The sequence below is a fragment of the Symsagittifera roscoffensis genome, chromosome 10 (assembly GCF_963678635.1).
Source record: "Symsagittifera roscoffensis chromosome 10, txSymRosc1.1, whole genome shotgun sequence".
Classification (NCBI taxonomy): domain Eukaryota; kingdom Metazoa; phylum Xenacoelomorpha; order Acoela; family Convolutidae; genus Symsagittifera; species Symsagittifera roscoffensis.
In genome coordinates, this window is record NC_087071.1 from 25,923,159 (window position 1) to 25,948,682 (window position 25,524).

At 35.7% G+C, this 25,524-nt stretch overlaps 2 protein-coding genes across 2 annotated transcripts in view; both read right to left on the reverse strand.

The window, feature by feature from the left end:
* Positions 1–3,699: 3,699 nt before the first annotated feature.
* On the reverse strand, positions 3,700–6,470 carry LOC134855221 (uncharacterized). Its single transcript, XM_063871678.1, has 4 exons — positions 6,343–6,470; positions 5,918–6,119; positions 4,915–5,322; positions 3,700–4,781 (listed from the first exon to the last, which is right to left on the reverse strand). Exons 2-4 carry the CDS (start codon positions 6,108–6,110, stop codon positions 3,916–3,918), a joined length of 1,467 nt encoding a protein of 488 aa, XP_063727748.1. The 5' UTR covers positions 6,111–6,119; positions 6,343–6,470; the 3' UTR covers positions 3,700–3,915.
* Positions 6,471–9,808: 3,338 nt separating this feature from the next.
* The window catches only part of LOC134855269 (uncharacterized), a 67,214-nt gene continuing 51,498 nt past the window's right edge, over positions 9,809–25,524 (reverse strand). Inside the window, exons 3-6 of the mRNA XM_063871744.1 lie at positions 17,892–18,037; positions 16,987–17,169; positions 16,538–16,615; positions 9,809–10,105 (exon numbers count right to left, since the gene is read on the reverse strand). Of these exons, the coding sequence (XP_063727814.1) occupies positions 9,879–10,105; positions 16,538–16,615; positions 16,987–17,169; positions 17,892–17,949 (546 nt within the window). The 5' untranslated portion in view covers positions 17,950–18,037 and the 3' untranslated portion in view covers positions 9,809–9,878. The remainder of the gene's footprint in view (positions 10,106–16,537; positions 16,616–16,986; positions 17,170–17,891; positions 18,038–25,524) is intronic.

Sequence of the window (25,524 nt, forward strand, 5' to 3'; positions counted from 1 at the left end):
TTTTTTGTATCTGTTATTAAACTCCAGAGAAAGGTCTGCCAAAAAAGTTTTTAGATAATGTCCATTAGATTTGTTCTTATTTCAGCCACCAAAGTTTCGTAAAAATACACCCATAAAACTAATTTCTACAATGCGCTAATGTATTCTTATTGAATACTTTAGAAAGGTTTTTTCTCTAACTTAACCGGTTCTTCAAAAAAATTCGACAAAAATCAAGATTAAAAAAAACTTCGCGAAATATTTGCTTGTAATCAAGTGCTATTTTAAAAAAAAACTTCTTTCTGCTGACAACATTTAAAGTATTTAAATAATTACTCCATTTGGGAATTTTTTTTTGCTAAACGTATATTTGTACCAAACTGAAAGTAATAATCAGACATTCGATGTTCACTGCTAATTTAACATCTTCCAGCATTTTGCTCATTCAGATGATACTATGTTACCTCTAAATTCCCTGGTGTTGTCTAAGTTTTCATGCGAAGTGAGTTTATTAGCGAGACTCTGTATAAAGCACAAAGCAGAATATAACTTAGAACATAAGACATCTTCGTAAAAAGCGAGTTGCTTTATGTTGTAGAAGCAAAAGAGACTGTACGAAGAGTTATGAAGAAGTTTTAGCTGAATTATAACCGCTTTCTTTTGTGCTTATATTTAGCTTTCGCCAAGATCGGCTCAGTACTAGTGTAGTTTGACAAGCAGAAAAACTGTTGAGTTCGAGAAAAATTGTATTTTCACTTAAATTGAATAAATGTTAATAAACAACAGTTGCAGAGTATGAAAACTTTCTCTAAAAATTCTTCCAAAATTTATCATTTTCAGATGCCAAGATAATTCTGAAAGAAACTTGAATAAAACATAAGGTTTTGTTATTTCATTGAAAATTTGAACTTTTTCAGAGTTTGCATTGATTTTAATCATTGAAAAAAAAACGAGGAAGAGACAAATCATGAAGCTAATTTTTTCATGAAATTTGTATTTTTATTGCTATTAATGATCAATGAGAAAGATTCTGTATTTAAAGTTTTCACTTACCTGGACATAAAAATTTGTTAAGAACGAATATGAAAGATGTAAAAAAAAATATAAAGATGCTGAGTCTAATATGAGACACTTTTCCCTACTTGTTCGAAAAACACGGAAATTTTCACAATTCTTACGATAATTCGGAATCTTCAACATTGGTTCAGCCAATCTGAGCGTTGTTTGTAGAAGTCATAACGATATAAATTACGCACCCTAACTTAAGATAGATCAAAATAGATTTTTTAAGCAGAAAGTGAAAAAAGAACTCTTTCTTTTTAATCAAAACTATGTGTCATTGTCTTAACATGATACCAATTAATCATCAGTTGCGTGTTCACGCTTTTTCACATATTATAGCATTGGTTTTTCACGACTAGATGAAAAAAGATGACAAAATTTAATGAAAACTTTGAGATTTCTGAAAATTTTACCAAAAATTGAGACTTTTTCCGAAAATTTGAGATTTTTTCAAAAACTTGAAAACTTTGCACAAAAAAATCTCATCTGAAACCTACCATCCGCATTTAGTTATACCTTTTTTTTTCTTTATCTTAATACTTAAGCAATTTAACAATTCCGTTTGAAAACATTGATGTATCGGCAAAATCGGGCGCCAAAAACTGTTTGAATTCTTTTCGAAACTTACCATCTGAAACCTGCCCTATATTAATACATTGGGAAACCTATTCCCTACTTTTATACCCTGAAATTAATTTATTAATCCTAATAGATAGGGGAGTTTTTACACTATCTCAATCTATGGGAAATTCAAGCGCTGAAAAAACTTAACATCTGAAACCTATAACCTATCTTAATACATAGGAAATCTATTCCCTACGTTAATACATAGGCTGAAAACCGGATAGTCTATAGCCTATCTTAAAACTTGAAGTTCTCCACCCCGGGCGATTTTGCCCCGACATATTACACTTCGCTAGGTCGCAAGTGTGAACTGAAATGAAAATTGTACGCTTTTTTTATTTTAGATAGTGTTCAATACAGATTTCATTAGTATCTTCTATCATCTTTTTCAAGTTTTTTTTATTTCGTTGAGTTGAGATTGATGTAATCATAAGCTTGAAAAAAGTATTTTTTAATTATTTTTTAAAATTTGAATTTTTCTCACGTTCGATACTGAACTTGAGTTTAAGTTTTCATTTAGTAAATAGTTGTTTTTCCATCAAAAGCCACCGTCTTGCCCATGGTCGGATCCAATAAAAATTTTCTCTTGACCAGGGGGGTGGGTGGCTTTTCAAACTTTTCGAAGATTTTTTAGGTCAACCAAATTGATTTTCCGAGCTTTCTCAAAACACTAAAAGTCACTGTTTTGGCCAATTTTTTTGACGAACTTAAAAAAATAGAAAAAAGTCCAAAAAGGATGTTTTTAGCACTTTTTGGACACTTTTGAGCGAAAAACTGTCTAAAAAGTGCAGTGTTTAAAATAGTACCAAAGAGGTACCATTTGGGTACTCGGGGTGGGGGGGGGGGGGTTGGTGGGCGTGGTCGGTCGGTTCAGTTACCCGTAAAACCGCTACTACCCTTGCTAGAAGTAAGATAGAAATAGAAAACGTTTTTGATCAATAGTCTGTTTAAAGGCATCAGAAATAAATGGCTGTTTACTTTTAACTGAAAATGTTTACTGGATTTTTTTGAATTTTTTTTAAAAACTTTGTTCACTTGGCCTTTGCCATAGTTTCCATTTAGCTGACAAAATTTCTTCCAGGATCTTTTTTCAATAAGGAAAATTCTTCAAATAGAATTACTGGAACATTAATTCAACTTGAATTCCAATCCTCACTGAAACTTTTTTCAATGAGAAAACTGCTTCCACAAAATTACTGGAACATTCTTCAATGAGAAAAACTATTTGACATTGTCAGTTTTTAAATGATACAAATAATGATTGGAATTTTCTTCAATTAGAAAAACTATTTGACATTGTCTATTTTTAGTTGATACAAATAATAATTGGAATTTTCTTCAATTACAAAATTACTTGGAGAAATAGTTTCGACTTTCCTCAAGATCCCTTTCGACTTTCCTCAATGACTTTGAAATTATTGATTTGAAAATTGTGATATGAATCAAATTGCTGGCAGCCATTGAAATTGATTTTAGTAAAAATAAAAATTAGAGAAAACATTTAACACAGTAAATGGAAGATCAGTTAATTTCAATTTTTTGGGAACCAAAAAAACTCCGATGACAGCTTTTTAATTTCTGCGGTAATTTTTTTTTACATTTGAAAAGTTTGGTGGTAGACCAACAAACAACAATAAATTTACCATTGTAATAAGCCTATAGTCAACATTGTTATGCAGCTTAACAGCATATTGTCAGTGTTTGTTTTATTATGCAATTGTTAAGTAATTCTGACGTAATTTCGGCCTCAAAATATGGCAATTTCGAAATATGGCAATTTGTTGAAAATCCGCCAAAAAAAATTAACAGTTTTAAACAGTTAAACTTAGCTCCATAAGCATACATTATCATTAATATATCCCTTGGGTAAACTTCAAATTATGACTTTTATTATATATATTATATATTATATTACCATAGCCCGAGTTCCTGGTGACGGTATTTATACACATACAGAAGCACATGGCGATATTTAATATAATATTTCATTCTAAATGATGTCTGCTACAAACAATAGAGCCAAAACATCTGCTGATTAGGTAGTCTTTTAAATTAAAAATGTTAAAAAACATTAAAAATCGATTACAAAGACGGCTAAATACTTTTATTTATTAAAAACAGCAAAAATATAATATGTTAGCTCAACAAAAAATACTGTTAGAACAAAAGAACCGAAAGAATCTGTTTGTGCGAGGGCTTAATTGAGTTTGTTGATAGAATGAGGAGTGCCATGTGCAAGAGAGTTTGCATTTAACTGTAGAGATGGGCGGGAACAGAAGGCGCGGCAGTTAGGTTGCTGTCTTTTACCCTTACACACAATTCATGATCATCGAATGGATCCACAAATCGTATTTTATAATAATAATTTTTGTAATACATCTCTCTGCTCCAATTATCCCACTCCTTTCCTTCTTCTGCAAACCACTTGTGTTCCTGAGGAAGGTCTGATTCAGTCATGACAATAAGGTACTCTTCTTTCTCAACATTGATACAGACTGAAGTAATGATCATGCCCTTTGATTTGTACTTCTGGATCTCAGTCTCCAGATCTGCTCTGGTCTTTGCAGTCAGCACTTTTTGTGTCTTGCCTTCGAATTCTTCTACTCCGGCTGTCAGTACAAAATAATACTTGGAGTTCAGAGCAAAACAGTCTGTTATTGAAAGATCTTCAGACTCTAAATCTTTTGGGCTATCTGAAGTCAGCATTGTCTGGAAATTACCATGACCCTCCATCGTGTAAGTGTATATTTTACCAGTGTATTGATCTGCTGCGATAGAGAAAATAAACTTGCCCGACTTTTTGTGTGTTTTCATCTCTTTCGTAAACTCTTCATAATTTGCACTGCACCAAAAAGCTTTCTTCTTGTTCTTATATTTTGCATACGAACCAAACACGGCAATCACGTGGTTGTCGTCCACACATTGGTAAAGAAGAATGTTGTTGTCATTGAATGTGTGATATTTGACAAAATCAATGTAAGTAACTTTATTGTATTTCTTTTGGTCTCTGAAATCCACGTCTGTCCCTCTGCTGTACAGTGGATATGTTGTTGGTCTTCCATCAGGCAGTAGGTCCCCGTGACCCGTTATGTAGAGTGTCAACTCTCCTCCTTTATCTAAAATGAACGAACACCAGGTTGAGTTAATACATCTTTTTCATCAAAAATTGTCATTATTTATCAATAGAAAGAAAAATGAGCAACTTAATTTTACTTCACATGGAAGATATTAAAAATAATTTAAATTCACCCCCTTGGTCGTATGCAGCTTGATAATCTTGAGTTGCAGAAAGACAATCGAATCCTTCAATTTGCTTCTGAGTGCAAAAATGAGACCATGTTCCACTAAAACAGGCATCACTGACGATAGTAGGCGGAGTCATGCCAGCTGGCATCCATTCCAGAATTTCCTCAATTCCAACTACCCCGTCAGAGAAACACCAATTCCCAGTTGGCAGTTCACCGTGACCGCTGTAGTACAGCATCGGTTTGAACTTGTTCGTTTTGCAGAAGGCAAAGAATTTCTTTATGTGATTTTCCACTTCTCGTTTTTCCATTTCGAGGTTCTGGATTTTGTTTTTTAGGGTGTGGCCAACTGCGCGTTCCATGTTGACAAAATCATTGCTCACTCCTTTCAGAAAGGTACTTCTTCTCTCGCCTATAAACAAAAATGCCAAATGTAACCAAAGTGAAGCAATTAATGTTAACAAAAACGTCAGTGGTGAAACAAGTTTAATTCGAATTGAGATTGAGGAAAACATTAATACCGTTGATTTATGGAGAACAATTACAACTTTAGGAATTATTGAGGTTCAATAATGGTAAAGAAAGAATTCCGTTGATTGCTCGAAAGGACGTCTTACGACAGGTACTACGATCTTATGCCGTCTTTCATGCTGATGCTTAAAGAATATTCGAACTATTTTATAGAATATTTGTACATCCAACTTGAAAATAGAGTTATGTCGTGGTCAAAGTGTTATTTCGCTCAGAGCTGAATGTTAAAAATAAGGATACTTTTAACATTCAGCTCTGAGCGAAATAACACTTTGACCACGACATAACTTCGAATTATAATTTTCGGCCATGTCAGGGCATATGGAACAGATCAAGATGATTTGTCACTCAGCAAGCTCATTTCTGTTATACGCACAGCTCAGCCGTTATTAGTCTACAAAAACTGGATGCAAACCGTCATGATAAAACTTACACTATTATCATCAAGTTGTTATAACTTATTAATCTCTACCCACCCTGTGCAACACTTCTCGCTTCCCTCTCTCCTTTTTCTGACAGAGTGACAGCATCAGGGGAGTGGCTGGACCCTGCAATGAGGAGCCAGCGCCTCTCTTTCGTAGTCGGACACCATTCGTCTATATTACTCAGTTTGCCCGCACCCTGTGCGATGGCGGATCCCGCAAACAGTGTCATGTCGAAGTCAGTCATTCTGTGAACCTGCCCAAGCAGTGATTTATAACATTATCGTCCAATCTATGCTAAAATCTAAAACTAAGCTGGCGAAAGTTTTCCAGGGAAGATTTTTTGCTCAGTGACGGAGGGTTTAAAGAAATTATTTGCACTATGGGGACTTTTTTGACATCCACACGGAAAATACGGGCTTAAGTTAGTTTCAAAATCATTAACTAAATCCCAATGCAAATAAAAAGGATTAAATTACCTGTAAATTTCAGACCGAGATAAAAAATTCTATATCCGATGATGAAAAGCCAACTACGGCAAATTGAGAATAAACTGTCGTGATTGAAGAAATTTTTTTTATTCAATTGGTCAAAACAATGACTACTGTTGTCCAGAAACAGCAAATTACTAAATGAATTTGGTCATTTTGATTAAAGAAATGGATTGCCAAAAATGGTCATAAACTCGATGATTGGTGAGCGCTTCGAAAATTTACAAAACAGCTTGATATTTTTCATCAAGCAGCTGGCCGTTTGTAAAACGTCTGGACACTCGGCCATTTTCAAAATTTTGAGCTTTAATTTCAAATCGAGAACTGAGTAAGCGGAGAAATCATAACGGAATCACTTAAAACTAACAAAATCACTTATTACTAATTCACCAAGTAGCTCAAGACGTTTGGATAACAAACTTTGTTTTTTTTTAAGCCTATTAATAATTATTTGTAATTAACTGCTTTGAGTCATCGTCTTAGTTTTTAATAGGGTTTTTAATTCTCGAATAACATCAATTCATCCAAGTTGAGAAACAATAGACCAATGGAAACGTCACTAATAATGACTGTACAGTATAAATGGCTTTTTATGCCTTACACACAAAAACAGTTCAGACCTTAACAAAAAGATATGTTATCAGACACTTTCACTTTTTTCAAATTAGTTTACTTAATTTATCCGATAGCAAACTGTACAAAAATTCAACTAAGATTTGAAATTCTTTTTCAAAATTCTTCTTGGCATGCATAACTGAATCATTTTTGCATTTTTTTTACAATCATTGGTGGTATTTTATGATATGTCCGATGCAAAACTAACGCAGAGACTCACTTCTTTTTTGCAGCGGCAACAAAATTAATCATCCCAAACACCGAGCGGTGCTTAAGCCACACAGATTACACCATTCAAATTGTTTGTTTTAAGGCTCAATATTAGCTTCGTAGCCTGAAGAGATTTAACAGATCTAGCACACCGCACCTGATAGCCTGCACTCCTCTTATTTTTTTTAAAAAATCGTGTTAAACTTTTCAATGCTCATTTCACTTTTTAATCTGGTACAAACTTAATCTGTGAATCCAATATTCTGATTCTCAGATTCAGAAATCAAGCAACTGAAGTTTCTAATGAGATATCATTTAGGCTGCGACCATTCATATTGAAACGTTAATATTGGAACAAGGTCACAAACTAGAGACAAGTTCATGGAACATCGAAAGTTCCCTTACGACAATTTTGGATGTATTTTTTTTTTCTAATTTAAATAGAGCGCAATTAAACGTCGAGCGAAATATGATGTTAGGCGCCTCTGAGTCGTAATTGGAGCTTCAACAAATAATTTGCTAAAAAATTGTTTTTGTTTTTCAAATCAATTTTAGCTCAAAATAAAAATATTGAGATGAAAATACTTCGCTCAAATTATTTTATGTCCTATTTTTTATGTCCGGTTGTTGCTGTGCCTGAAATATCTGCCCATTGCTATCATTGCAAAAAACAAACGAGAAAAAAAATCAGTGGCACTGGCCCGCGGATTACATTAGATACCTTAAAATTTATTTAGTACATATGAGAAACAAAAATGTTGGACCTCAAAAAAAGACAACACTTCATCGCCACTTCATGAGTTTTGTTTGAGTATCCAAACTTCAGACCCTATTTTAAAGACTGATACAGTTTTAGAATCAGCAAAACAGCGATTGGGGCTTTCATATGGCTCTTGAATACTTAAGATAGGTCGCTAAAACGTACCATACGGCAGGCGCGGATCTAGGAATTTATCAAGTTTGATTTTCAAAATTTTTTTGAAAATTTGGTCGACTTTTTTTAGGTCGACCAAACTGATGTTCTGAGCTCTTCGAAACCACTATAAAGACCCTAATTTGACCAAATTTTTCGCACCGCAGACAAATTTTTGAAAAAAGCCAAAAAAGCGTTTTTAGGCACTTTTTGGAAAAATTCGACCAAAAAATTGCGTTTTTTTCGGCGCGCGCTCCCCCCTCAAAATTAGTATAGATTGGCGCCAAAGGCACCTTTTGAAAAATTTTGAGGTCAGTCAGCCAAAACTGGATATCTCAAAATAGTACAAAGCGGAACCGTTTGGGTCGGCAGGGGGTCGAATCCCTGAGGGGGGGGGCGTCCGCTCCCCCCCCCCCTAAATCTGCTACTGCCATACGGCCTTGATTCGTCCATTCACTTGGTATTTTCTTATTTTGCTACAAAAAATCCTGTGGTCGCAATATTATTTTCTGCGGAATAAATTTGGCTACAAGGGCGTCCCCCTTATTTTTATGTAATTATCAAGGCATTTTTTCTGCTAATAAAAGCAAACTTTTTTATAGAAAACGGCCAAACAGCCGATTTCCTCATACTTTGCCAATTGGTCAGCGGCCAAGTGATCGTTCGTTGCCCATTACCTTGATTAAACAGTGGTCGACTTTTAAACACTGAGTTTTATTCCTTTTCTTTGGTATTAAGACAATTTATCCACAAGTGAAAACACCAGCATACACGTCATTCAGCTCTCTATGGAGAAACATTGTTGTGACCCTGGTTAACAATTGCAGGAATTTTTTTGTTACTTCTGTATTTTTTTTCTTTCGTTTTTACTTTACAGTTAACTATCGGTACAGACACGATCCCCCCTCAACCTCAGCTCTGGTTGTCAAATTTTTCCAAAGTGTCCTCCCTTTGCTATAACTAAAAGACATCAATTTTGACGGACCAACTGTAAAAAAATTTTAAAGCGCCTTGGTCGCCAATATAACTAACTTTGAGGGATGCGCGCGCGCCAAAAAACGCATTTTTTAGTCAAATTTTTCCAAAAAGTTCTTTAAAACGCCATTTTTGGATTGTTTCTTGAAAAATTTGACATAATAGGGTCCCTATAGAATTTTCGGAGAACTCGGTAAATCAAATTGGTCGACCTAAAAAAAATTTAAAAAAACCCCTCTTAGAAAAATTTATGCGCACGCCACTGAATAGAACTTAAGCACATCTCCCTTTTAAGCAATTTTGATCATTCTGGTATAAAAAGACCAGATAGTTGCTCGATTAAGAGCAAAACTTTAAGTGGTCGACTGCCTTCGAATTTTTCAAACTTTTCGCCATACTTTTTTTTATGATTAACAAAACAAAATTGTACTTAAAATTTTAAATACCTCGAGCAATATCTAATTTAATTTTATCTTTTTTCCGATATGAAAGTAGTGAACAAAGAATTGAAGACGTCAATTAGAAACAAAATCTAAGATTTTGTCCATAAAAACTAATCAATGTAAAGGCTAAAAATTGATCTTCATTTAATGGAGTACTATGTCTTGTTTTTTTCTTCAAAAGAGTTACTTCGTCTTAAAAAGTTTCGGTTATGCGACACTAGATAGGGGCAAGCAAAAAATCATGAACTTGATTGAAAATTCACTTCTTTCTGGAAAAACTACGTCTATCACTGAAAAGATCTATTTAACTCATTACTTCCAAATTATGTGGATAACTTGTGATAATTATGATACGATATATTGAAACATCAGTACAATGTATTGTAAGTTATTGGACAAAAATTTTTCCTAATTTTGTTTAAAAGACTGTTTGTTTCCTTTGACAAACTTGATTTTCTTCTTCCGTGGTATGTTTCCATGTAGTGAAACATTGAGCAGTTTTCTTTTCCAAGTTCTTCTAAGTCTTTTTTGATTTTATCCTCATTTCTTTCGGCAATGGAAGCGTAATGTTGACAGAGCGCTCCACTTTTGTGACCTAAAACATCAACAGCATCTTTACCCATAGGATCACTTGCACTTCTTCCAACTTGACATCTAAGTTAAAATTACCAATTTAACGCTAAACCAAATGAACCAGTGGAGCGGGGATTAACCAAATTAACCAGTGGAGCGCTCCCCACCCCCTCAGGGATTCGACAGTTTGCCGAACCAAAGGGTCCCCCTTTTGTACTATTTTCCAATATCCTTTTTTGGCTATGAACCCTAAAAATTTTCTTAAGGCGCCTTAGGCGCCAATATATACTAATTTTGAGGGGGGAGTGCGCGCCGAAAAACCGCAATTTTTGGTCAAAATTTTCCAAAAAAAAGACGCCTTTGTTGGCCTGTTTTTTTTTCAAAATTTTGCCTGCGGCGCAGAAATTTTGGCCAAAACAGAGACAAAAAAGTGCTTTGGGAGAGTTCGAAAAATCAATTCGGTCGACCTAAAAAAAAGTCGACAAAAAACTCGAAGTTTTATTGAAAATCCAACCCCCTCGAGAAAATCTTAGATCCGCCCCTGATTACATGTATAAAACACAGGTAAAGTTGCAATTCGCATACAAAAGCAAAATATGCGAAAAGCTGAAAAAGTATAACTTTGAGTCTACATAACTTCTTAAGTGACGCACGCCAATTATGAGTCTACGTAATTGCTAAGTGACGCAAGCCAATTATGACGCATTAGCAGTATAGTCAATCTGAACAAAGCAATTTACCAACTAAAATGCCTCAATTTACAGAACCGACGCATTTTAACTAGTATACGAAAAAGTTCATTAAAACATCCGAACCTGCCCAGGTTCGAACCCTCTTTTTTTGTTGCGGGTCTCCTTCCCTACCTCTACGCTCCAGATCCATGATAACGTGAAACTAAAGTGCTAGGATCAACCCCCCCCCCCCCCCCCCCCCCCCCAATTATTAAGATGGAGAAGATATGGATTTTTCAGAAAATGACGGTTTTCGATTTAACGGTGATGGATTTAACGGTTGATCGAAGTGCTATGTGTAATATAACAGTAAGTGTTAAAATCGTCAGCATTGGCTCTACTTAATGGCTGGTTATTGATCTTATGCACACACTGCAATAAAAAAAAACATTTCCAAAATGAACACTAACATCTGCGACTTAGCTTGGGAAAAAAGAGAGTTCATACTACCACACAAGCTCTGCTTGTGTAAATAAGGAAACAGGTACAGTTCAATTATGGTAGAATAATTTCTACAGATCCAGGTGTAGTCAGCTTAAAACGAAAAGTTTAACTCAATCAGATTTGTAATAATTTAGTAGTCAATATTAGAAAGAAATCAATAGTACAAAAAAATGGATTCAGTTAACCAATATTAAACACAATTCGATAATTGAAACTCAAATTGGAATTGCGGTCTGAAACAAAAAGAGGGCCAGCTAAAAACTGTGTAGCTTAACCCCATTTTTCTCAACAGCGATTATAACATTAAAATAAGCCTAAGAGAAAGAGCCGAACTTTGATTAAATGTAAGAACGGTGTCAGGACAAAAGATAACATACCATAAGATCCCAAGCAAAATAGAAAGATCCCATGAAAGATGAACGAAAGCCATGTTCAAAAAGCAATCAGAAATAAATCTAGAGTAAGGATATCTCAATTAGGTTCGCGCTATTAATGAACAACGCAAGTCTAACATAACCAAATTCAAACTGGACTCATTTTTTTTGAACTAACAAACTGCCAGCATGTGCTTAATTTAATAATAATAGGGCATTGAATTAGAACAACTCCATTGAAAAAGTAAACTCTGCATTCATTATCTCACTCATTAACTCATTGAATAGTCAATACTTTGGAAACCTCACAAAAAAGGCCAAAACTTATTATTCTTGACGGCTATTAATTTCATAAGGAACGCGATGCAAAGACAACAATACACTGGCGCTGCAGCAAATGGAGATCATATAAGCGCCCGAAAACTTAAATCACTTTTGGGACCGATATAATCCCAAACAGCAGCGAGCATAGTCACGATCTCAACGCAGGACGCTCAGAAGCTCGACAAATCGTCAGCGAATGAAGGAGACAGTTAGAAATCAACTGGATCCAGTAAACAGCCAGATCATCGCATCTAGTTTTCAATTGGTGCAGGACCCAACTGTCTTTTCCTTCCCGGTCGGCGATAACGCGAAATCCAAACAGTAGTAACCAAACGACATCCCAGGCCACTATTGCCACAGACGACCGTCATTTCGATACACCGGATCGTTTCAAGCAATTTTGTATTTTCGACAGCAAAAAAGATACGGAACGCATATTGATTTATGGCGACATTGAGAACCTCAATGCGCTTAAATTGTACAACAGAACCTGGCTTGTAGACAGCACTTTCAAAATTTGCCCCAGTCAGGTTTACCAGCTCTACACTGTGCACATTCAGATTGACGGGTTTTATCCATCTTGCGTCTACGCTCTGTTCAGCAATAAATGCTTAACCTACAAGATGCCAAATCACATCTCAATTGCTTATCGGTGACGTGACCCGGAAAGAATTTTCATCGACTTTGAAACTGCTGCGTTAGTTGTTTTGCGTCTCATTACCAAACTGACATTAAGGGATGTTATTTTCACCTCTGTCAGAGCTTTACGCAGAAAGAATCCAAATTAGGCCTTCAAAAGATTTACGAATCAAACAGCGAGTTAGTCTTAGCGCTTCATATGATTCCTGCTCTTAGTTTTGTGCCGGAGTCAAAAGTAGAAATTGGGTTCGACCTAGTAATTGACGAATATGCAGCGTGGTCACTAAACTAGATATTTCACAAAGCGACTCGAAACATTAGACGAGCTCACGGCTTCTTTCCAAAAAAACATACATTAAAGGGGATTTGATTTGCCGAAAAACAATCTTTCCTAGTTCTTTATGGAACCATTATCAAAATGCTGAGTGTGGTCTAGCCCAAAAAACAAATGAAGTTTAAGGGTGACATCTACGTGTAACCGCTTAGTTTGAAAGCAACCAACTTTCAATTTTCTTGAAAAAAAATCAACTGGATTCCTTTAATCAAAAATTCAATAATTTGAAGGCATCCAGCGGTACTATCAACTTATCCCAGAAAAAGTACCATGATCTGAATGAAAAAAGTTCAACATATAACTGGTTCATTCACAGACTCTAACACATTGTCTTATATCCGTTCGCTTGCTCATTTAACCTATTAAATTTAGTTTTTTCCTAATTTCTAAATTTAAATTTGTTTGATCATCTTTGTATAGACGTCTCCTTGCACCCTCCAGGAGAACGCTGAAACGCAATACTACGACTCGCATTGGAAATTGCTGTCTCTATCAAGTTAATCCCAGAGCAATTGCCCTTTTTATGGGACGCTAGGTTGGGGTTGTATTGCGTCTAGCGAAAAAAACTGTCAAAACAAAGAATTTCAATTTTGTACCCACTTCAGTTGTTTGAAAAATCTGGCAATTTTCGGCTAGCACAGGATTTTGATTAATTGTAAACCCTTTTCAAGTTAATTTGTAGTCTACGCTGTTTCGATTGAGTTTCAATTTGAAGGCCAAGTGATTAGCAAGGTCATTTATGTTCGAAACTTGTGCAGCAAAAGTTTGTTGTTTCTTTGATTTTAACCGACGCTTGTTTTTACTTTGATCGATTAACCGCTTCATTTTCAATTCTTATGTCGTGGGCAATTTTAGAACGAGGTATCTTTTGGAATGGTATCTTATCGACTGAGATCTTCTCGTTTGGGAACTTAAGGTTTTCCAAACTGGTTACTTATGGGTGACCTACATAAAAACTCGGAATCGTAGAAATTCAAATGGTACATTTTCATTTCATCAAAATCGGTCAAATTAAATTGAGCTTCTTCGACAAAATTCAATTCTAGTCTGTTTTCTTTTTCATTTTAGGAAAAAAACTTTGCTCAAACATTTCGCATAAGCGAAGCAAATCATTACAACTGCTATTGCTCGTTGCAGAATTGACTCCACGTCAAATTCCGAAAAATTAAATTTTTACTCGGCTTGATATAATCATGGAGGTCATCATTATTTGCAAACTTATAACAACTTTCGCTTAAAATGGTTAACTTATACAATCAATGCTCAAAAACGCCAAACACAAAAAAAGCCAAATCAACGCAAATACTTATTTAAGAAGCTATCTAAAACTAAGACTCACGCCACTTTTAAAGACGTACGATCGAACAAGCCATTTATGCAAACTACCAAAATCATATGACCATTAGCTAACACCAAGAGCGTTATGAGCACTCATCAACTTCGGCACGGACGACAGCAAATCATGTGACTGAAGCTATCAGGGGATCAAAAAATCTACCGACAGTTTAGAATACAATTAACTTTACGGTTTACCAGAGTCCATAAAAACGCTCTTATAACAAGTATAAAAGGTGAAATAATTTAAACCAAAACGTCAAATATCAATCGCAAGAGTCACGCCACTCTGTAGACCTCAATGAGTGAACAAAAACGATTTACAAACCAAATAATATCATATGACTAGAAAACATCTAATGATTATCAACTATATATAAAAACTATGCTCCAGTCATGCCATGAATAGATTACTATTCTTTGTAGAAAAACGAATATAACCAAAAATAATCGATGGCAATCTAAATCTGTTTGAATTTCATATACTGTTTCAATCATTAGGAATTCTAAACTCCAACAGACTATCGGAATATCACTACTTGCAGATAAAGCGACAAATCGAAAATTCAAAAAATAATAAACATTGAAAAAAAAATCCGAAATCTTGGAACTGAAACTCTGTCACCTTTATAAATTTTTCATAAACATGCGAGGCAACGCTTCGCTTTCTTTGCGATACATCAAATACATAGCATGACCGGCAGAAATGGAGATAAAAGCCATAGAAAAAAACTACCAGTTAGAAAATTGCTCTACCAAAAACTTTCCTCCATTTTTCTTAATTTTGTCTTCAAAAAAATCCCTTTCAAGAAAATATGCCAAGAAGTAAAGCAATTGAATGTAACATAAGCATCGAAAAAAAAACTTACAAAGCCACTCTTGAGCAAACGCACTTTGCGCCGAAAAAACATTGCTTTTTTACAGCAACTCAAAACTCCAACAAAAAAAAATTTCAATCTACCATCAAAAAGTTTACGTAAAACCTTTTTGCTCATCAAACGACCCAAAAAGAGGCCTCTAAGCCGATATATCACAAGCCAAAACCTATTAGCCGAAAAATACAAAAGTAAAAAACTTTAAAAAAAAAGAAATTTCGAAAAAACCGAGTGGTAAAATACGACTACCTTAAAAGTTCAAGTGAGGGCCTAAAATTGTGCTTGCCTTAAAGGGACACATAATTAGGTCACTGAGCCGATAAAAAACAGGCAGAAATATTGTTGGTCCGATTAAAATTTTTAAGCTAACAAAAAAAAACATACGAACTCAAGGTTAGTAAAATTACCCGCAGCAGAAGTAAATCATACACTAAAAGTAACAAAAAAGAAAAATGTTTATCGTTCCATTCGACTCTGGCGTTAATCTCACAAAGCCTAACTCGAAATGAACGAAAAAAAGAACGCCGTACATTTATATCATCTGTCTGCCTGCAAAATCTGACTGCAAAATTTGATGCTACGACAGCACATTGTTCACACAGAAAAAATCACGAAGCGAATGAGAAAAAAACTATGGACATTTAAACCAAGAATCATTAAAGCACAACAGAAAATACGACTGCATTGACGTTTTTCATCACAGCAAACATTTTAACAAAACAATACTAACATAATTTATGAAAAAATTGAATATCAAATATGGCAAATATGTACATACGCATCTAAATATAAAAGTCACGCCACTCTTTTCAGCTCAAACCATGAACAATAGTTGACGCAAACGACAATTAAAATCATATGACTAGAAAATCACGACACTTGAATCTGTTGAAAGGTATTTGGTCGAATCACGCCACTTTTAGATATCTTTGTTTTTATTGATTACCCTCAAGTTATAAACTTCATGCATATTTTCATGCTTTTTGTGAAATATCCAAAGTAAGATCAAAATCACGTGAGAATCATAAGGCTGAGTATCAACATCCTGCATTAAGGGCTAAAGAAGCTGGCAGATGTTTCATCTCGCGAAAAAAATAACCAACAGACAGGTACTCATGAAAACCGAAATAGCGACCGATTATTTCCACGGCAATGTCAGAGAAAAAAAAGATATTGCATTAACGCACTTTGCATTTCAAGATGTTTATACGATGAAAATTTCCTGATGAAACTCTCCAACTTTAATCTTTATCTTTCTTAGATGTAACCAACTCTGAAAAGCGTACCAAGAATGTTAACAATGAAAAACAATCGTTTGATTCGTAGAAACAATGAAAACACTAATATATATTTATGCTTTATTGTTCTGAAATAATGACGAGAAAAAACTATACACACCGTAAATCTTCCATTTTCTATCCGAAACACAAACATCTACTCTGCCTGGATTCAGGTACAACTCTGATAGACTGGTCCCTGAAAACGATATCATCATTGTCTTTATTCAAGGCCATTCGCGAAACAGTGCAATATTTAGCTAGTGTGAATAATCAATCACTGAAAGGCCTCTTTATTTTGAGCGCGGGGATCCTTCTTATGCAAATTCTAGACCTCGAATATCATAACATCAGGGATGCTAAGGAGCTCATCAAAAGGTCATCAAAAGCCAACAGATATTATGTCTGAACTCTTTTATATATGCTTCTCGATAACACATTTTAGCGGATAAAAATATTCGTTTTAACTCGACACCTGCATCAAAAATGATATCTTTTTTATTTCACGCTAAGAACGACTTGCTTGTTTCACAATTCCGATTTCCAAGGACCAATCTATCTTAGAAGAACCTGGATCCGTCCTCTTTTCAGATGGCATCATTGGTCTCCATTGTCTGCAGTACTTGGTTGCCGCCTGGTGGAATGACTTGAACATAGATCCATAATAGTACGAGTTGTAACCAGAGACGCCTTTTCTCATTGCAGTATAGAGTAGCCGCTCATTCGCTGTGTCTGATTTGAGCACTGATGAGCCTAAAATGAGTGAGATAATAAATAAAGATCCAAAACAAATACAATTTTACGGTCAACATTTTTCATTGGAACAAAGCTTCATATTACATACAAAAGCATTTGAAAACATCTCAAATTTGACAACAAATCAGAACCTTAACAATTCGAAAAATAATAATTCTAGACATTTTAGAAAAACAAAGGTTGGCTGAAGTAAATAATCTAAATAAAATCATGTTGTAATGAAGTGTTAAACATCATTTTATAAATAAAATGTTAGCGTTCCGATACCTTTTTTCACAAGGGCTAAGCTCCTCTTTGTACACAACCAACGAGGAGGCCTAGAATAGAAAACATGCCTCAAAAAAAACCTGAAAAACACACTTCAACCTTTGAAAATAGAGTTTACAACCTTCCGCTTTATAGGCGTAAACACAACTCTTAAACAATGACCACAACAGATAGTTGGAAAAGTGTCCGATTCCGATCAACAGACGACAACTGTGAGCTTTATGATGACGCTACACATTCTTCAATTGTATTTCCGAGAAATATAAACAGGTTAAATTCCAACAGATCATTTAAAATGTCGTTTAAATGTCCGGTCGTCTTATCTGCCTAGCAGCAATTGGAAAAGTGTCACTCAATTAATGGCTACAAAAAGAAACAAGCTGCACAAAACGAGACACAGCCAGCAATGACAATCAAGGTATAAAATTAACAGAAGACAAAAACCAACTCACTGAACATGCCCCCACTAGCTCTTGCAAAGTAGTGTGAGTTCAAATCTATCCGTCTCATTGATATTACATCCGAGTCGATATAGATGCCTCCTCTTTTGTACAGGAGCGCCAGTCTCACTGCGTCACTCAGGTGGTTGAAACTATTTCTAAAAAAAAACAAAAACATATTTCCATGGTGTTGATTTCCTAAATACGTCATAATTTCCATTCTGATTCATATCCATTCCAGTTTCACGCACTCTGAACTATAAGTAGACTTTTTCTTTATTTTCTCTTTTTGACTGTTGAACAGTTATGTAAATATGTTCATAACATTCTATTTCTGACTGTCTTACTTGAACTTTTCCTACAAAAAAAATCATCTCTTATACTTTATTTTACTTCTGATGCGTCTTTGATATTTATTCCGAAAATTGAATATTTAACTTAAAACGGTAACGATCTATTTAACAGAAATACCGAGAAATACCTTAAAACTTTCAGCAAAAAAATGAGTTAGTAGTTATTATAAGAAAAAAAGATAATAACTACTAATTTGATCATAAAACATTTCAGTATTTATCAGAACAACGCCAACTAAGTGCCTTTTAAATTCAAAAAGTTAAATCTTGGTTTTTTATTCATGAAATGCAATACCGAAAATAAACCTGCCTAACGAAGAGCACAGATATCGTCAACTCTGTGCTTCGCGGGAAGAACCCAATTCTTCCGGATCTGAACTGCCGCAATTTCGACTGAACCCAAAATCTCAGATAGATTTGGCAGGGTAGTTTTCGAGAAAATTCGAAAAAACTTTAAAAACTAACAAAAAATAAAAAATTTGACTATTCCGAGCGCAAAAACTTTATCTGTAAAAAAAATGAAGGCGCAGCCGCTTATTCAGGGAAACTTTTCAAAACCATTTTATTCATTGAAACCAAAAACTCAGATTTGAGAGAGGTAGTTTTCGAGAACACGAAAAAAATGGGTCAAATATTCGCCCATCGACTTTTCTGAGGCTGTAGACAAATGAGTGAGGTATAAAAAAAGACTGAGGAAGTATGCAGGCACACAGAGAAGAAGCCAGTTTTTCCATTGATATCCCTTTTATGAAAATCAGTAGAAGTTTTTGAATAAATTTTCGGCAACAAAAAAAAATAAATTTCAACAAACCGAGTGGTAAGCGTACAACCAACTTGGACAGTGCGGAATGGAGTGTTACAATTGTAATTCCTTTGAAATTACCCAAATTTAGACCATTAAGCTGATAAAAATTAGGCGGAAAGAACTTAGGCCGAAGAAAGTTTTCAAGCCAAACAAAAAAATAGAAGGAACTACGAAATCAAGGTTACAAATTGTAGGAGTAAATCATACACTAAAAGCAACATAAAAGAAAAATGCGCTCCGCAAAAATAAAACGATTCCAACATCTGACAACTAAGCCAACAACAGATAAGCAGACAAATAAATGGCCGACAATGTTATCTGAAACAGAATATTTTCCGTTTAAAAAATTCATAAAAAGTCCTGGTCAGATTCGAAACCAGAACCTTTGCCGTCCCAGTCGTACTCGTTACCTCCAGGCTAATTTGACCCAGAAGGCTAAGAAAATTGAATATATTATGAAACAAGGTACCACTAGGGATTAGTCCAGAAGAGTCCTGTGAACAAAATTATTTACTGAAAAAAGTCTAGTACCCGATTGCAATACCCTAGCTTATAACAAAAATACTCCAGAATCGATCGATCCCCTTATCAAGTAAATGGACACTGTAATGGTACTACTCGACTTATTTGAACACAAATGTCGACTCCTATGCATAATGCATTTACAGTGCACCAGTAAAAAGTCCTTATAGTACTCCAAATGATATTTTCACTGATTTAATAGGACAAGCAAGTCAAGAGAAATTAATATCAGCTTTACCCTATATCTTATTAAGAGAGGTATCGTCTTTGAAAGTACTGTCTATAACCGCATGAATGACAATGAAATGAGTGAAGCCATTAGAATTGACAGGCTTTTCGCTCCTATAAAAATCAGCAAGGAGGGAGACAATTCCTCGACTGACATCAATTTGACCAACTCCCTTGCAACTGAAGCTCAGCGCTCAGATGTGGCACTAAATAAGGAAAAACTAACAAGCTTGAAAGGGAGGAACTAGCGAGTAACATCAAGGAAACCCCATTTCTGCCGTGATAGCTTATGATACTGAAAATAGCAAGAGTGATTTCTACAAAACGGATATTAAAGAAGCTCAAGACTGCCTCGATCTGAAGTGATGTACAAAAAATCGGGCGGGCTAGACATTTTGCATTCAAAGCAACTTGCGTCGAGAACCTTCTTCTCACTTGAACATTTGTTCAAAACCTGTGTTTTGTACACGTTATACGATACACAAATTATACGAAAAAACCTTATGCTATATGAGAATATAGAAATCACATTTATAAGATTAATTATACAACTATACGAAAACGATAATTCGCTTTTTTGTGAGACAAGGGTTTTTCCATTGAATACTGTAAGACTGATTGATATTAGGAGCAGCTCATGTTATCAAAATGATCGAGCAGCAAAACAAAACGTTGAGCGACTTTATACATACATTTATATACGGAATCCAAAATGTACGCTTAGACGTTATACGATGGTCGGATTATACGATTAAGTTCTATGATTTTTTCAGTATACGTCAACACGTTGAATCAATGCCACTGCCAAAAAACTACATCTTACTTAGTCACTTATTTGAGCAACTAATTAATATAAAACCCTAGCAAAAAACGTAGACAAACAATCAGTCAGAAACTACAGACTCATTACGCTCATAAATTCGTCTTCAAATATTCTCGAAGGTTAAAGAGGCAAAACTGCATTGCACTTCACAAGCAACGCAACACGTATAAGATTAAAACAGCATGAAGCTGAAGAATTAGCAACGATGACTTCGAACGAAGAAAAAACATAGTGAAATACGTTTTATTCCCTTTTATTCCATAAGGATAGGACATTGTCCGAAAACTTTGTTACAAGTTACAGACAGCAGTAACCTAGGCTAGAATCAGGGTGACCACTTCGGGCGTGAAAAAATACAGACTAGCCTGAATACGCAGCAAAAACTAGTATTCCACAAAAAATTTATTTCGAATGATAGTTTAAATTACAACAAAAAAGAACAAAATGATTATTTCAAGATCACGTTTACAATCTTCGCTGAAATGTCATCTGATCGGGAATTAATTCACCTTTGTTCGTTTTGGAGTCGCTCTTTCTTCTCCTTGATATTTTGAAGGACTTTTTCGGCTTCTGGCAATTCTTTTTCTGTTTCTGACAGTTCGCGCTTGAGGACTTTTGACGATCTCCGTTGGTAAATAACAATTTGCCGATGCAACTCGTTGCTTTTCACTTTCAATTTGTCTTCCTCTTTCATGCACTGCTTCTCAGATTCCTTATAAAGATGGCTTGCTGCAGACATCTGATTCAGAAGAATTTGGGACGGAATGTATTTCTCAAAGGACTCTCTGTCGAAGAAATCAGAAACAAATCTTAGACTGTCGTAAAGATCAGCGCCAGTTCCTGGTAGAAAAACGCCCTCGCTAAATTTCATTTTCGAAAATCCGGCTTCGACAATGATGTTATGAGGAATAACTATTTTTATTGATTGCACGAGACGGCGAAGAGTGGGAGAGGTTGAAAGGAGAGACTGAGTAAACATGGCGTCAAGGGAAGCTTCAGTGGTGTGTTCCAGACGAACACTAGCAAGCTCATCTAATGCTTTGACTCCGTTGCAATGCACGTACTTGCATAGGTTACCCAGAACTCTGATATACTTGTCGGAACTCTGCGTTTCATATATAATATAGCATCTGCGAACGATCGGAGAAAGAAGAAACGGCGAAAATCGGTCAAGAAGTCGATGGAGCTGTTGCTCATTGTACTGTGACCAGAGCAGTTGTATGGCTTTAAGATCATATTCGGATAGTTGATCCAGAGCAACTTGTACATGTTCGTATTCCGTGATATGGAGCGCGGATGATTTGTTAGGAAATCTTAGGGGCTTTCCGGTTTTAGTGTCATACAAATTTGAAACATAACCTGCTGGAGAAAGAATGAGAGAATGGCCAAGTCTGTTGAGTAGTTTCATGAATAGTTCCAACATTTTCCCAAGGCAACCGTATAAACCCAATAAAGGAGTTTGAACATCCACATCCTTCAAGTGACAACATATTTGGGGCAATTTCTGTCATTTTTGTGATATAGCCAGATAGCTTACCACGCATGACACTGCAGTTATCTGTCATAATGTACGCAAAATTGATAAGTTCCAGTTTAAATTTGTCCAGCACAGAGAGAGTTGCTTCGTAGAGGGAATTCGAGTCTACCAACCTCAGCGACTGCAATGACTGGGTGTTCGATGGCGAAGATAAAAACTCGTTAATATCAAACTGAACGTTTAGCTCAATGGTTGACAAGTACCGCGGTCTACGTTCGTTTGAGTGGTCGAAATGAACGACCAAAAATTCCAATCTCACTTTGTTGTGATAACTGCTTTCATCCACGTGTATTCCGTATAAATTCCCTTTCAACATATCAATGACCTCGGAACGGGCGAATGGTGCCAGTGCGTGAACAAGCAAATATCGCGCCTTGGTTCGCCCACAACAAATTTTGGCAAAACGGGAATCTGGAAACATCACCGAATACAAAGAACGCTTTCGGGACACAGTCACTGCTTCGAAACGAGCCACCATCCAAAGCAATTCGAACAACGTGGTAAAATGTGGCTCTCAACCGCCCTGAGTCGTCGTCAACAGCGGAGACCAGCGAGTTTCGAATAGAAGGTTGTCTAGGAAGCGCCGCTGCAGCATCGATATGGATTTTCTGCTTCTCATGTTGCCCCAACTGAATCGCACCATTGCGCACACTGATCAACTTCCCGTCTAACGAGCACTTTGCCTGTTCCGGCCGACCGGGCACAGCCGCAGCCCATCGGTATTTTTCTCGCATCTGCTGAGAGAAGACACATGGCATATCTGAAACATATTTAACATTGGTAGGAACCCTGATTAAAGCAGAATGTCAATGAAAACTTTGCCCAGCAATAAAATACAGACCAATGTAAAACAAACAGACTTTTTACAGACTTTACAGACCGGTCTGTAATTACAGACCAAGTGGTCACCCTGGCTAGAATACAGTCATATATTGAAGCTATGGTTCCAAATAAGCTATGGTTTGAAGCTATGATTCCAAATAGACATTGAAGCTATAGTTCCAAAATTAAAAAATGTGGCTTAAATATCAAAAAATATTTAAAAACTGACATGTTGTAAAATTAAAAAGCTAACCAAAAATTTGAACTTAATAAATTAGGAACAACAACCAAAACAATCAGAAAAATTTTGGCGGGAAACTTTGAAGTTGATTGCATAATAGATATTAATTCAAAATTTAAAAAACTATTTTTATGAATAATGGATTTGACAATTTTAATGATTTTTGACCAAAAAATGAGTTAGATTTTTAAGGTATAATGTAAAAATGTAATTTTTCTAAAACCCAAAGGCGAAAAGCTAATATACAATTAAAGTGTACCCATAAGAGATCGTAATATTTATTGTTTCAACATTTTTTTTCAGTTCAAACTCTTTTCTATCATGTAGAGTCCAAATATTCAGTATTTATGCTGCCAGCTCTCTCCATCCTAGTCTGCAAAAATTAAACGACGAGAAAAAAAAGCAATTCCTGCCCCAGATATCTGCTATTCCGGGTCTATCCTTACACCCAAACACCGTGAATCCTCAGACAAGCAGATGTGTAGCAAGACTTGATAAGCAATACGAATGGCAGCCAAAGTTCGAATAATTACCGAGCCTGCTCTATTGAAAGTTTTCTTGGAATATTAAAAGAGCTAAATTTATTATCAGAGAAGTAGCATACCTGACATCAAGAGTCACCTGATCAGCTCGGTGGTTCTGTTAACACCAATCACGAAGTTTTTGATATACAAGAAGAAGAGGAAAGCGGAACCAGAGCTGCTGACGGGCAACCAGAAATTTGGTCAAGATACCGACTTGGAACTGAACCCGCTGAGAATTGTACTCAAGAATAAGAACAAACTCACAGCGGTTCTATCTAAACTTCGACCTAACACAAAGAAGAAGACTTGTGGACAGTGTCGAGAAAACTGGAGGAGTCTTCAATTGAGAGGGTGGGTTTGACTTGATTGTTTCGCTTTATGTCACGAAATTTATTCGTCGTGGCCTGAATAACAATGAGTACAGTTTTGCTCCCAACCCTTATGTTTATACGAACTGAAGAAAAAACACTCAGAATAACTTCGGCTGGAACTGAAACTTGATTGCACAAAAGATGTTGTAACAATTTGATGATTTATTTTTGTGAATAATAAAGAGATTCACATTATTATGAGTATTGATCATTCTTTATATATTTGTTGGATTTTTAAACCTGAAGATGCACTAAAGATGTGCGAAAACGTTTGTTCGATATACAATTTTAACCAAATCGATCTGCATAAATGTAATTTTTTTGACACTCAGAGGCGACAAGCCAATATAATGTTATAATCTACCAAAAGATATACTAAATTTCATTGTTTTAACATTTTTCTTCATTGTAGTTCTTGCCAACTTTCTATCATGAAGAGTAAAAATGTTCATCATTTATGCTGCCAGCTCTTTATCACAGTCTGGATTACTTAAGCGACGAGGGAAAAAAGCCCTTCCTGACTCAGTATCTGCGATTCCGGGTCTACCTTTAAACCCAAACACAGTCAACACTCAGAACACATTATCAAACCTACTCAGCAGGGCTTCTCAGTTGGGACAACCAGGTTTGGTACGACCTGATCAGCAATAAGATTGCCAGCCACCGAACAATTCACTACCGAGCCTGCTCTATCGAGCATTTACTTGGAATATAAAAGAAGCAAAGAATCAACGCACTTATTTATTGTCGGGGAAGTGGCATACCTGACATCAAGAGTCACTGATCAGCTCGAGAGCTCTGGTAATACCCATCACGAAAATTTTGATATCACAAAAGGAGAGGAAAGCGGCACGAGAGCTGCTAAAATATTAGTAGCTAAAATTTGAGAGCTGCTGAGTACTGAAAACTGAAATCAAAAAGAAGGCCAACCTGCCAGCGGTTCTAAACTTCGATCTAATACGAAGAAGTCCGTCACCAGGAGAAAAGAAGGCTTCAAGGAGGAGGGTGGGTTAGAGTTCTTTTTTGTTTAACTTTTAACGTGAGTTTTTGTTAACGTTTGTTTAACGTGAGTTTTATTACTCGGGGCCTGCAGTAGTGAGTACAGATTTGCCCCTAACTCCAATGTTGATATGGACTTTAAAACGAAAAACACTGGAAACTATTTCAGGATTACGCCTCTGGTTATGTCAAATTTATCTTTTGCCGTCAACTCGTAAAGTTTTTTAGCAATTGTTTGGGAAATGACAATACCTGTTTTCTTTTTCTGACCAAGCGGTCTACTTTTTTCAAAATAAAATTCTCAGAACAGAGATAAGCAGATCTCGGACAAAAGCGAAAAACACCTTCGGCCACAAAAGCGATTTATGGCCTTCGGTAGCTAGATACGCAACACTTAGAGGAAGAAAGACAACTATGGTA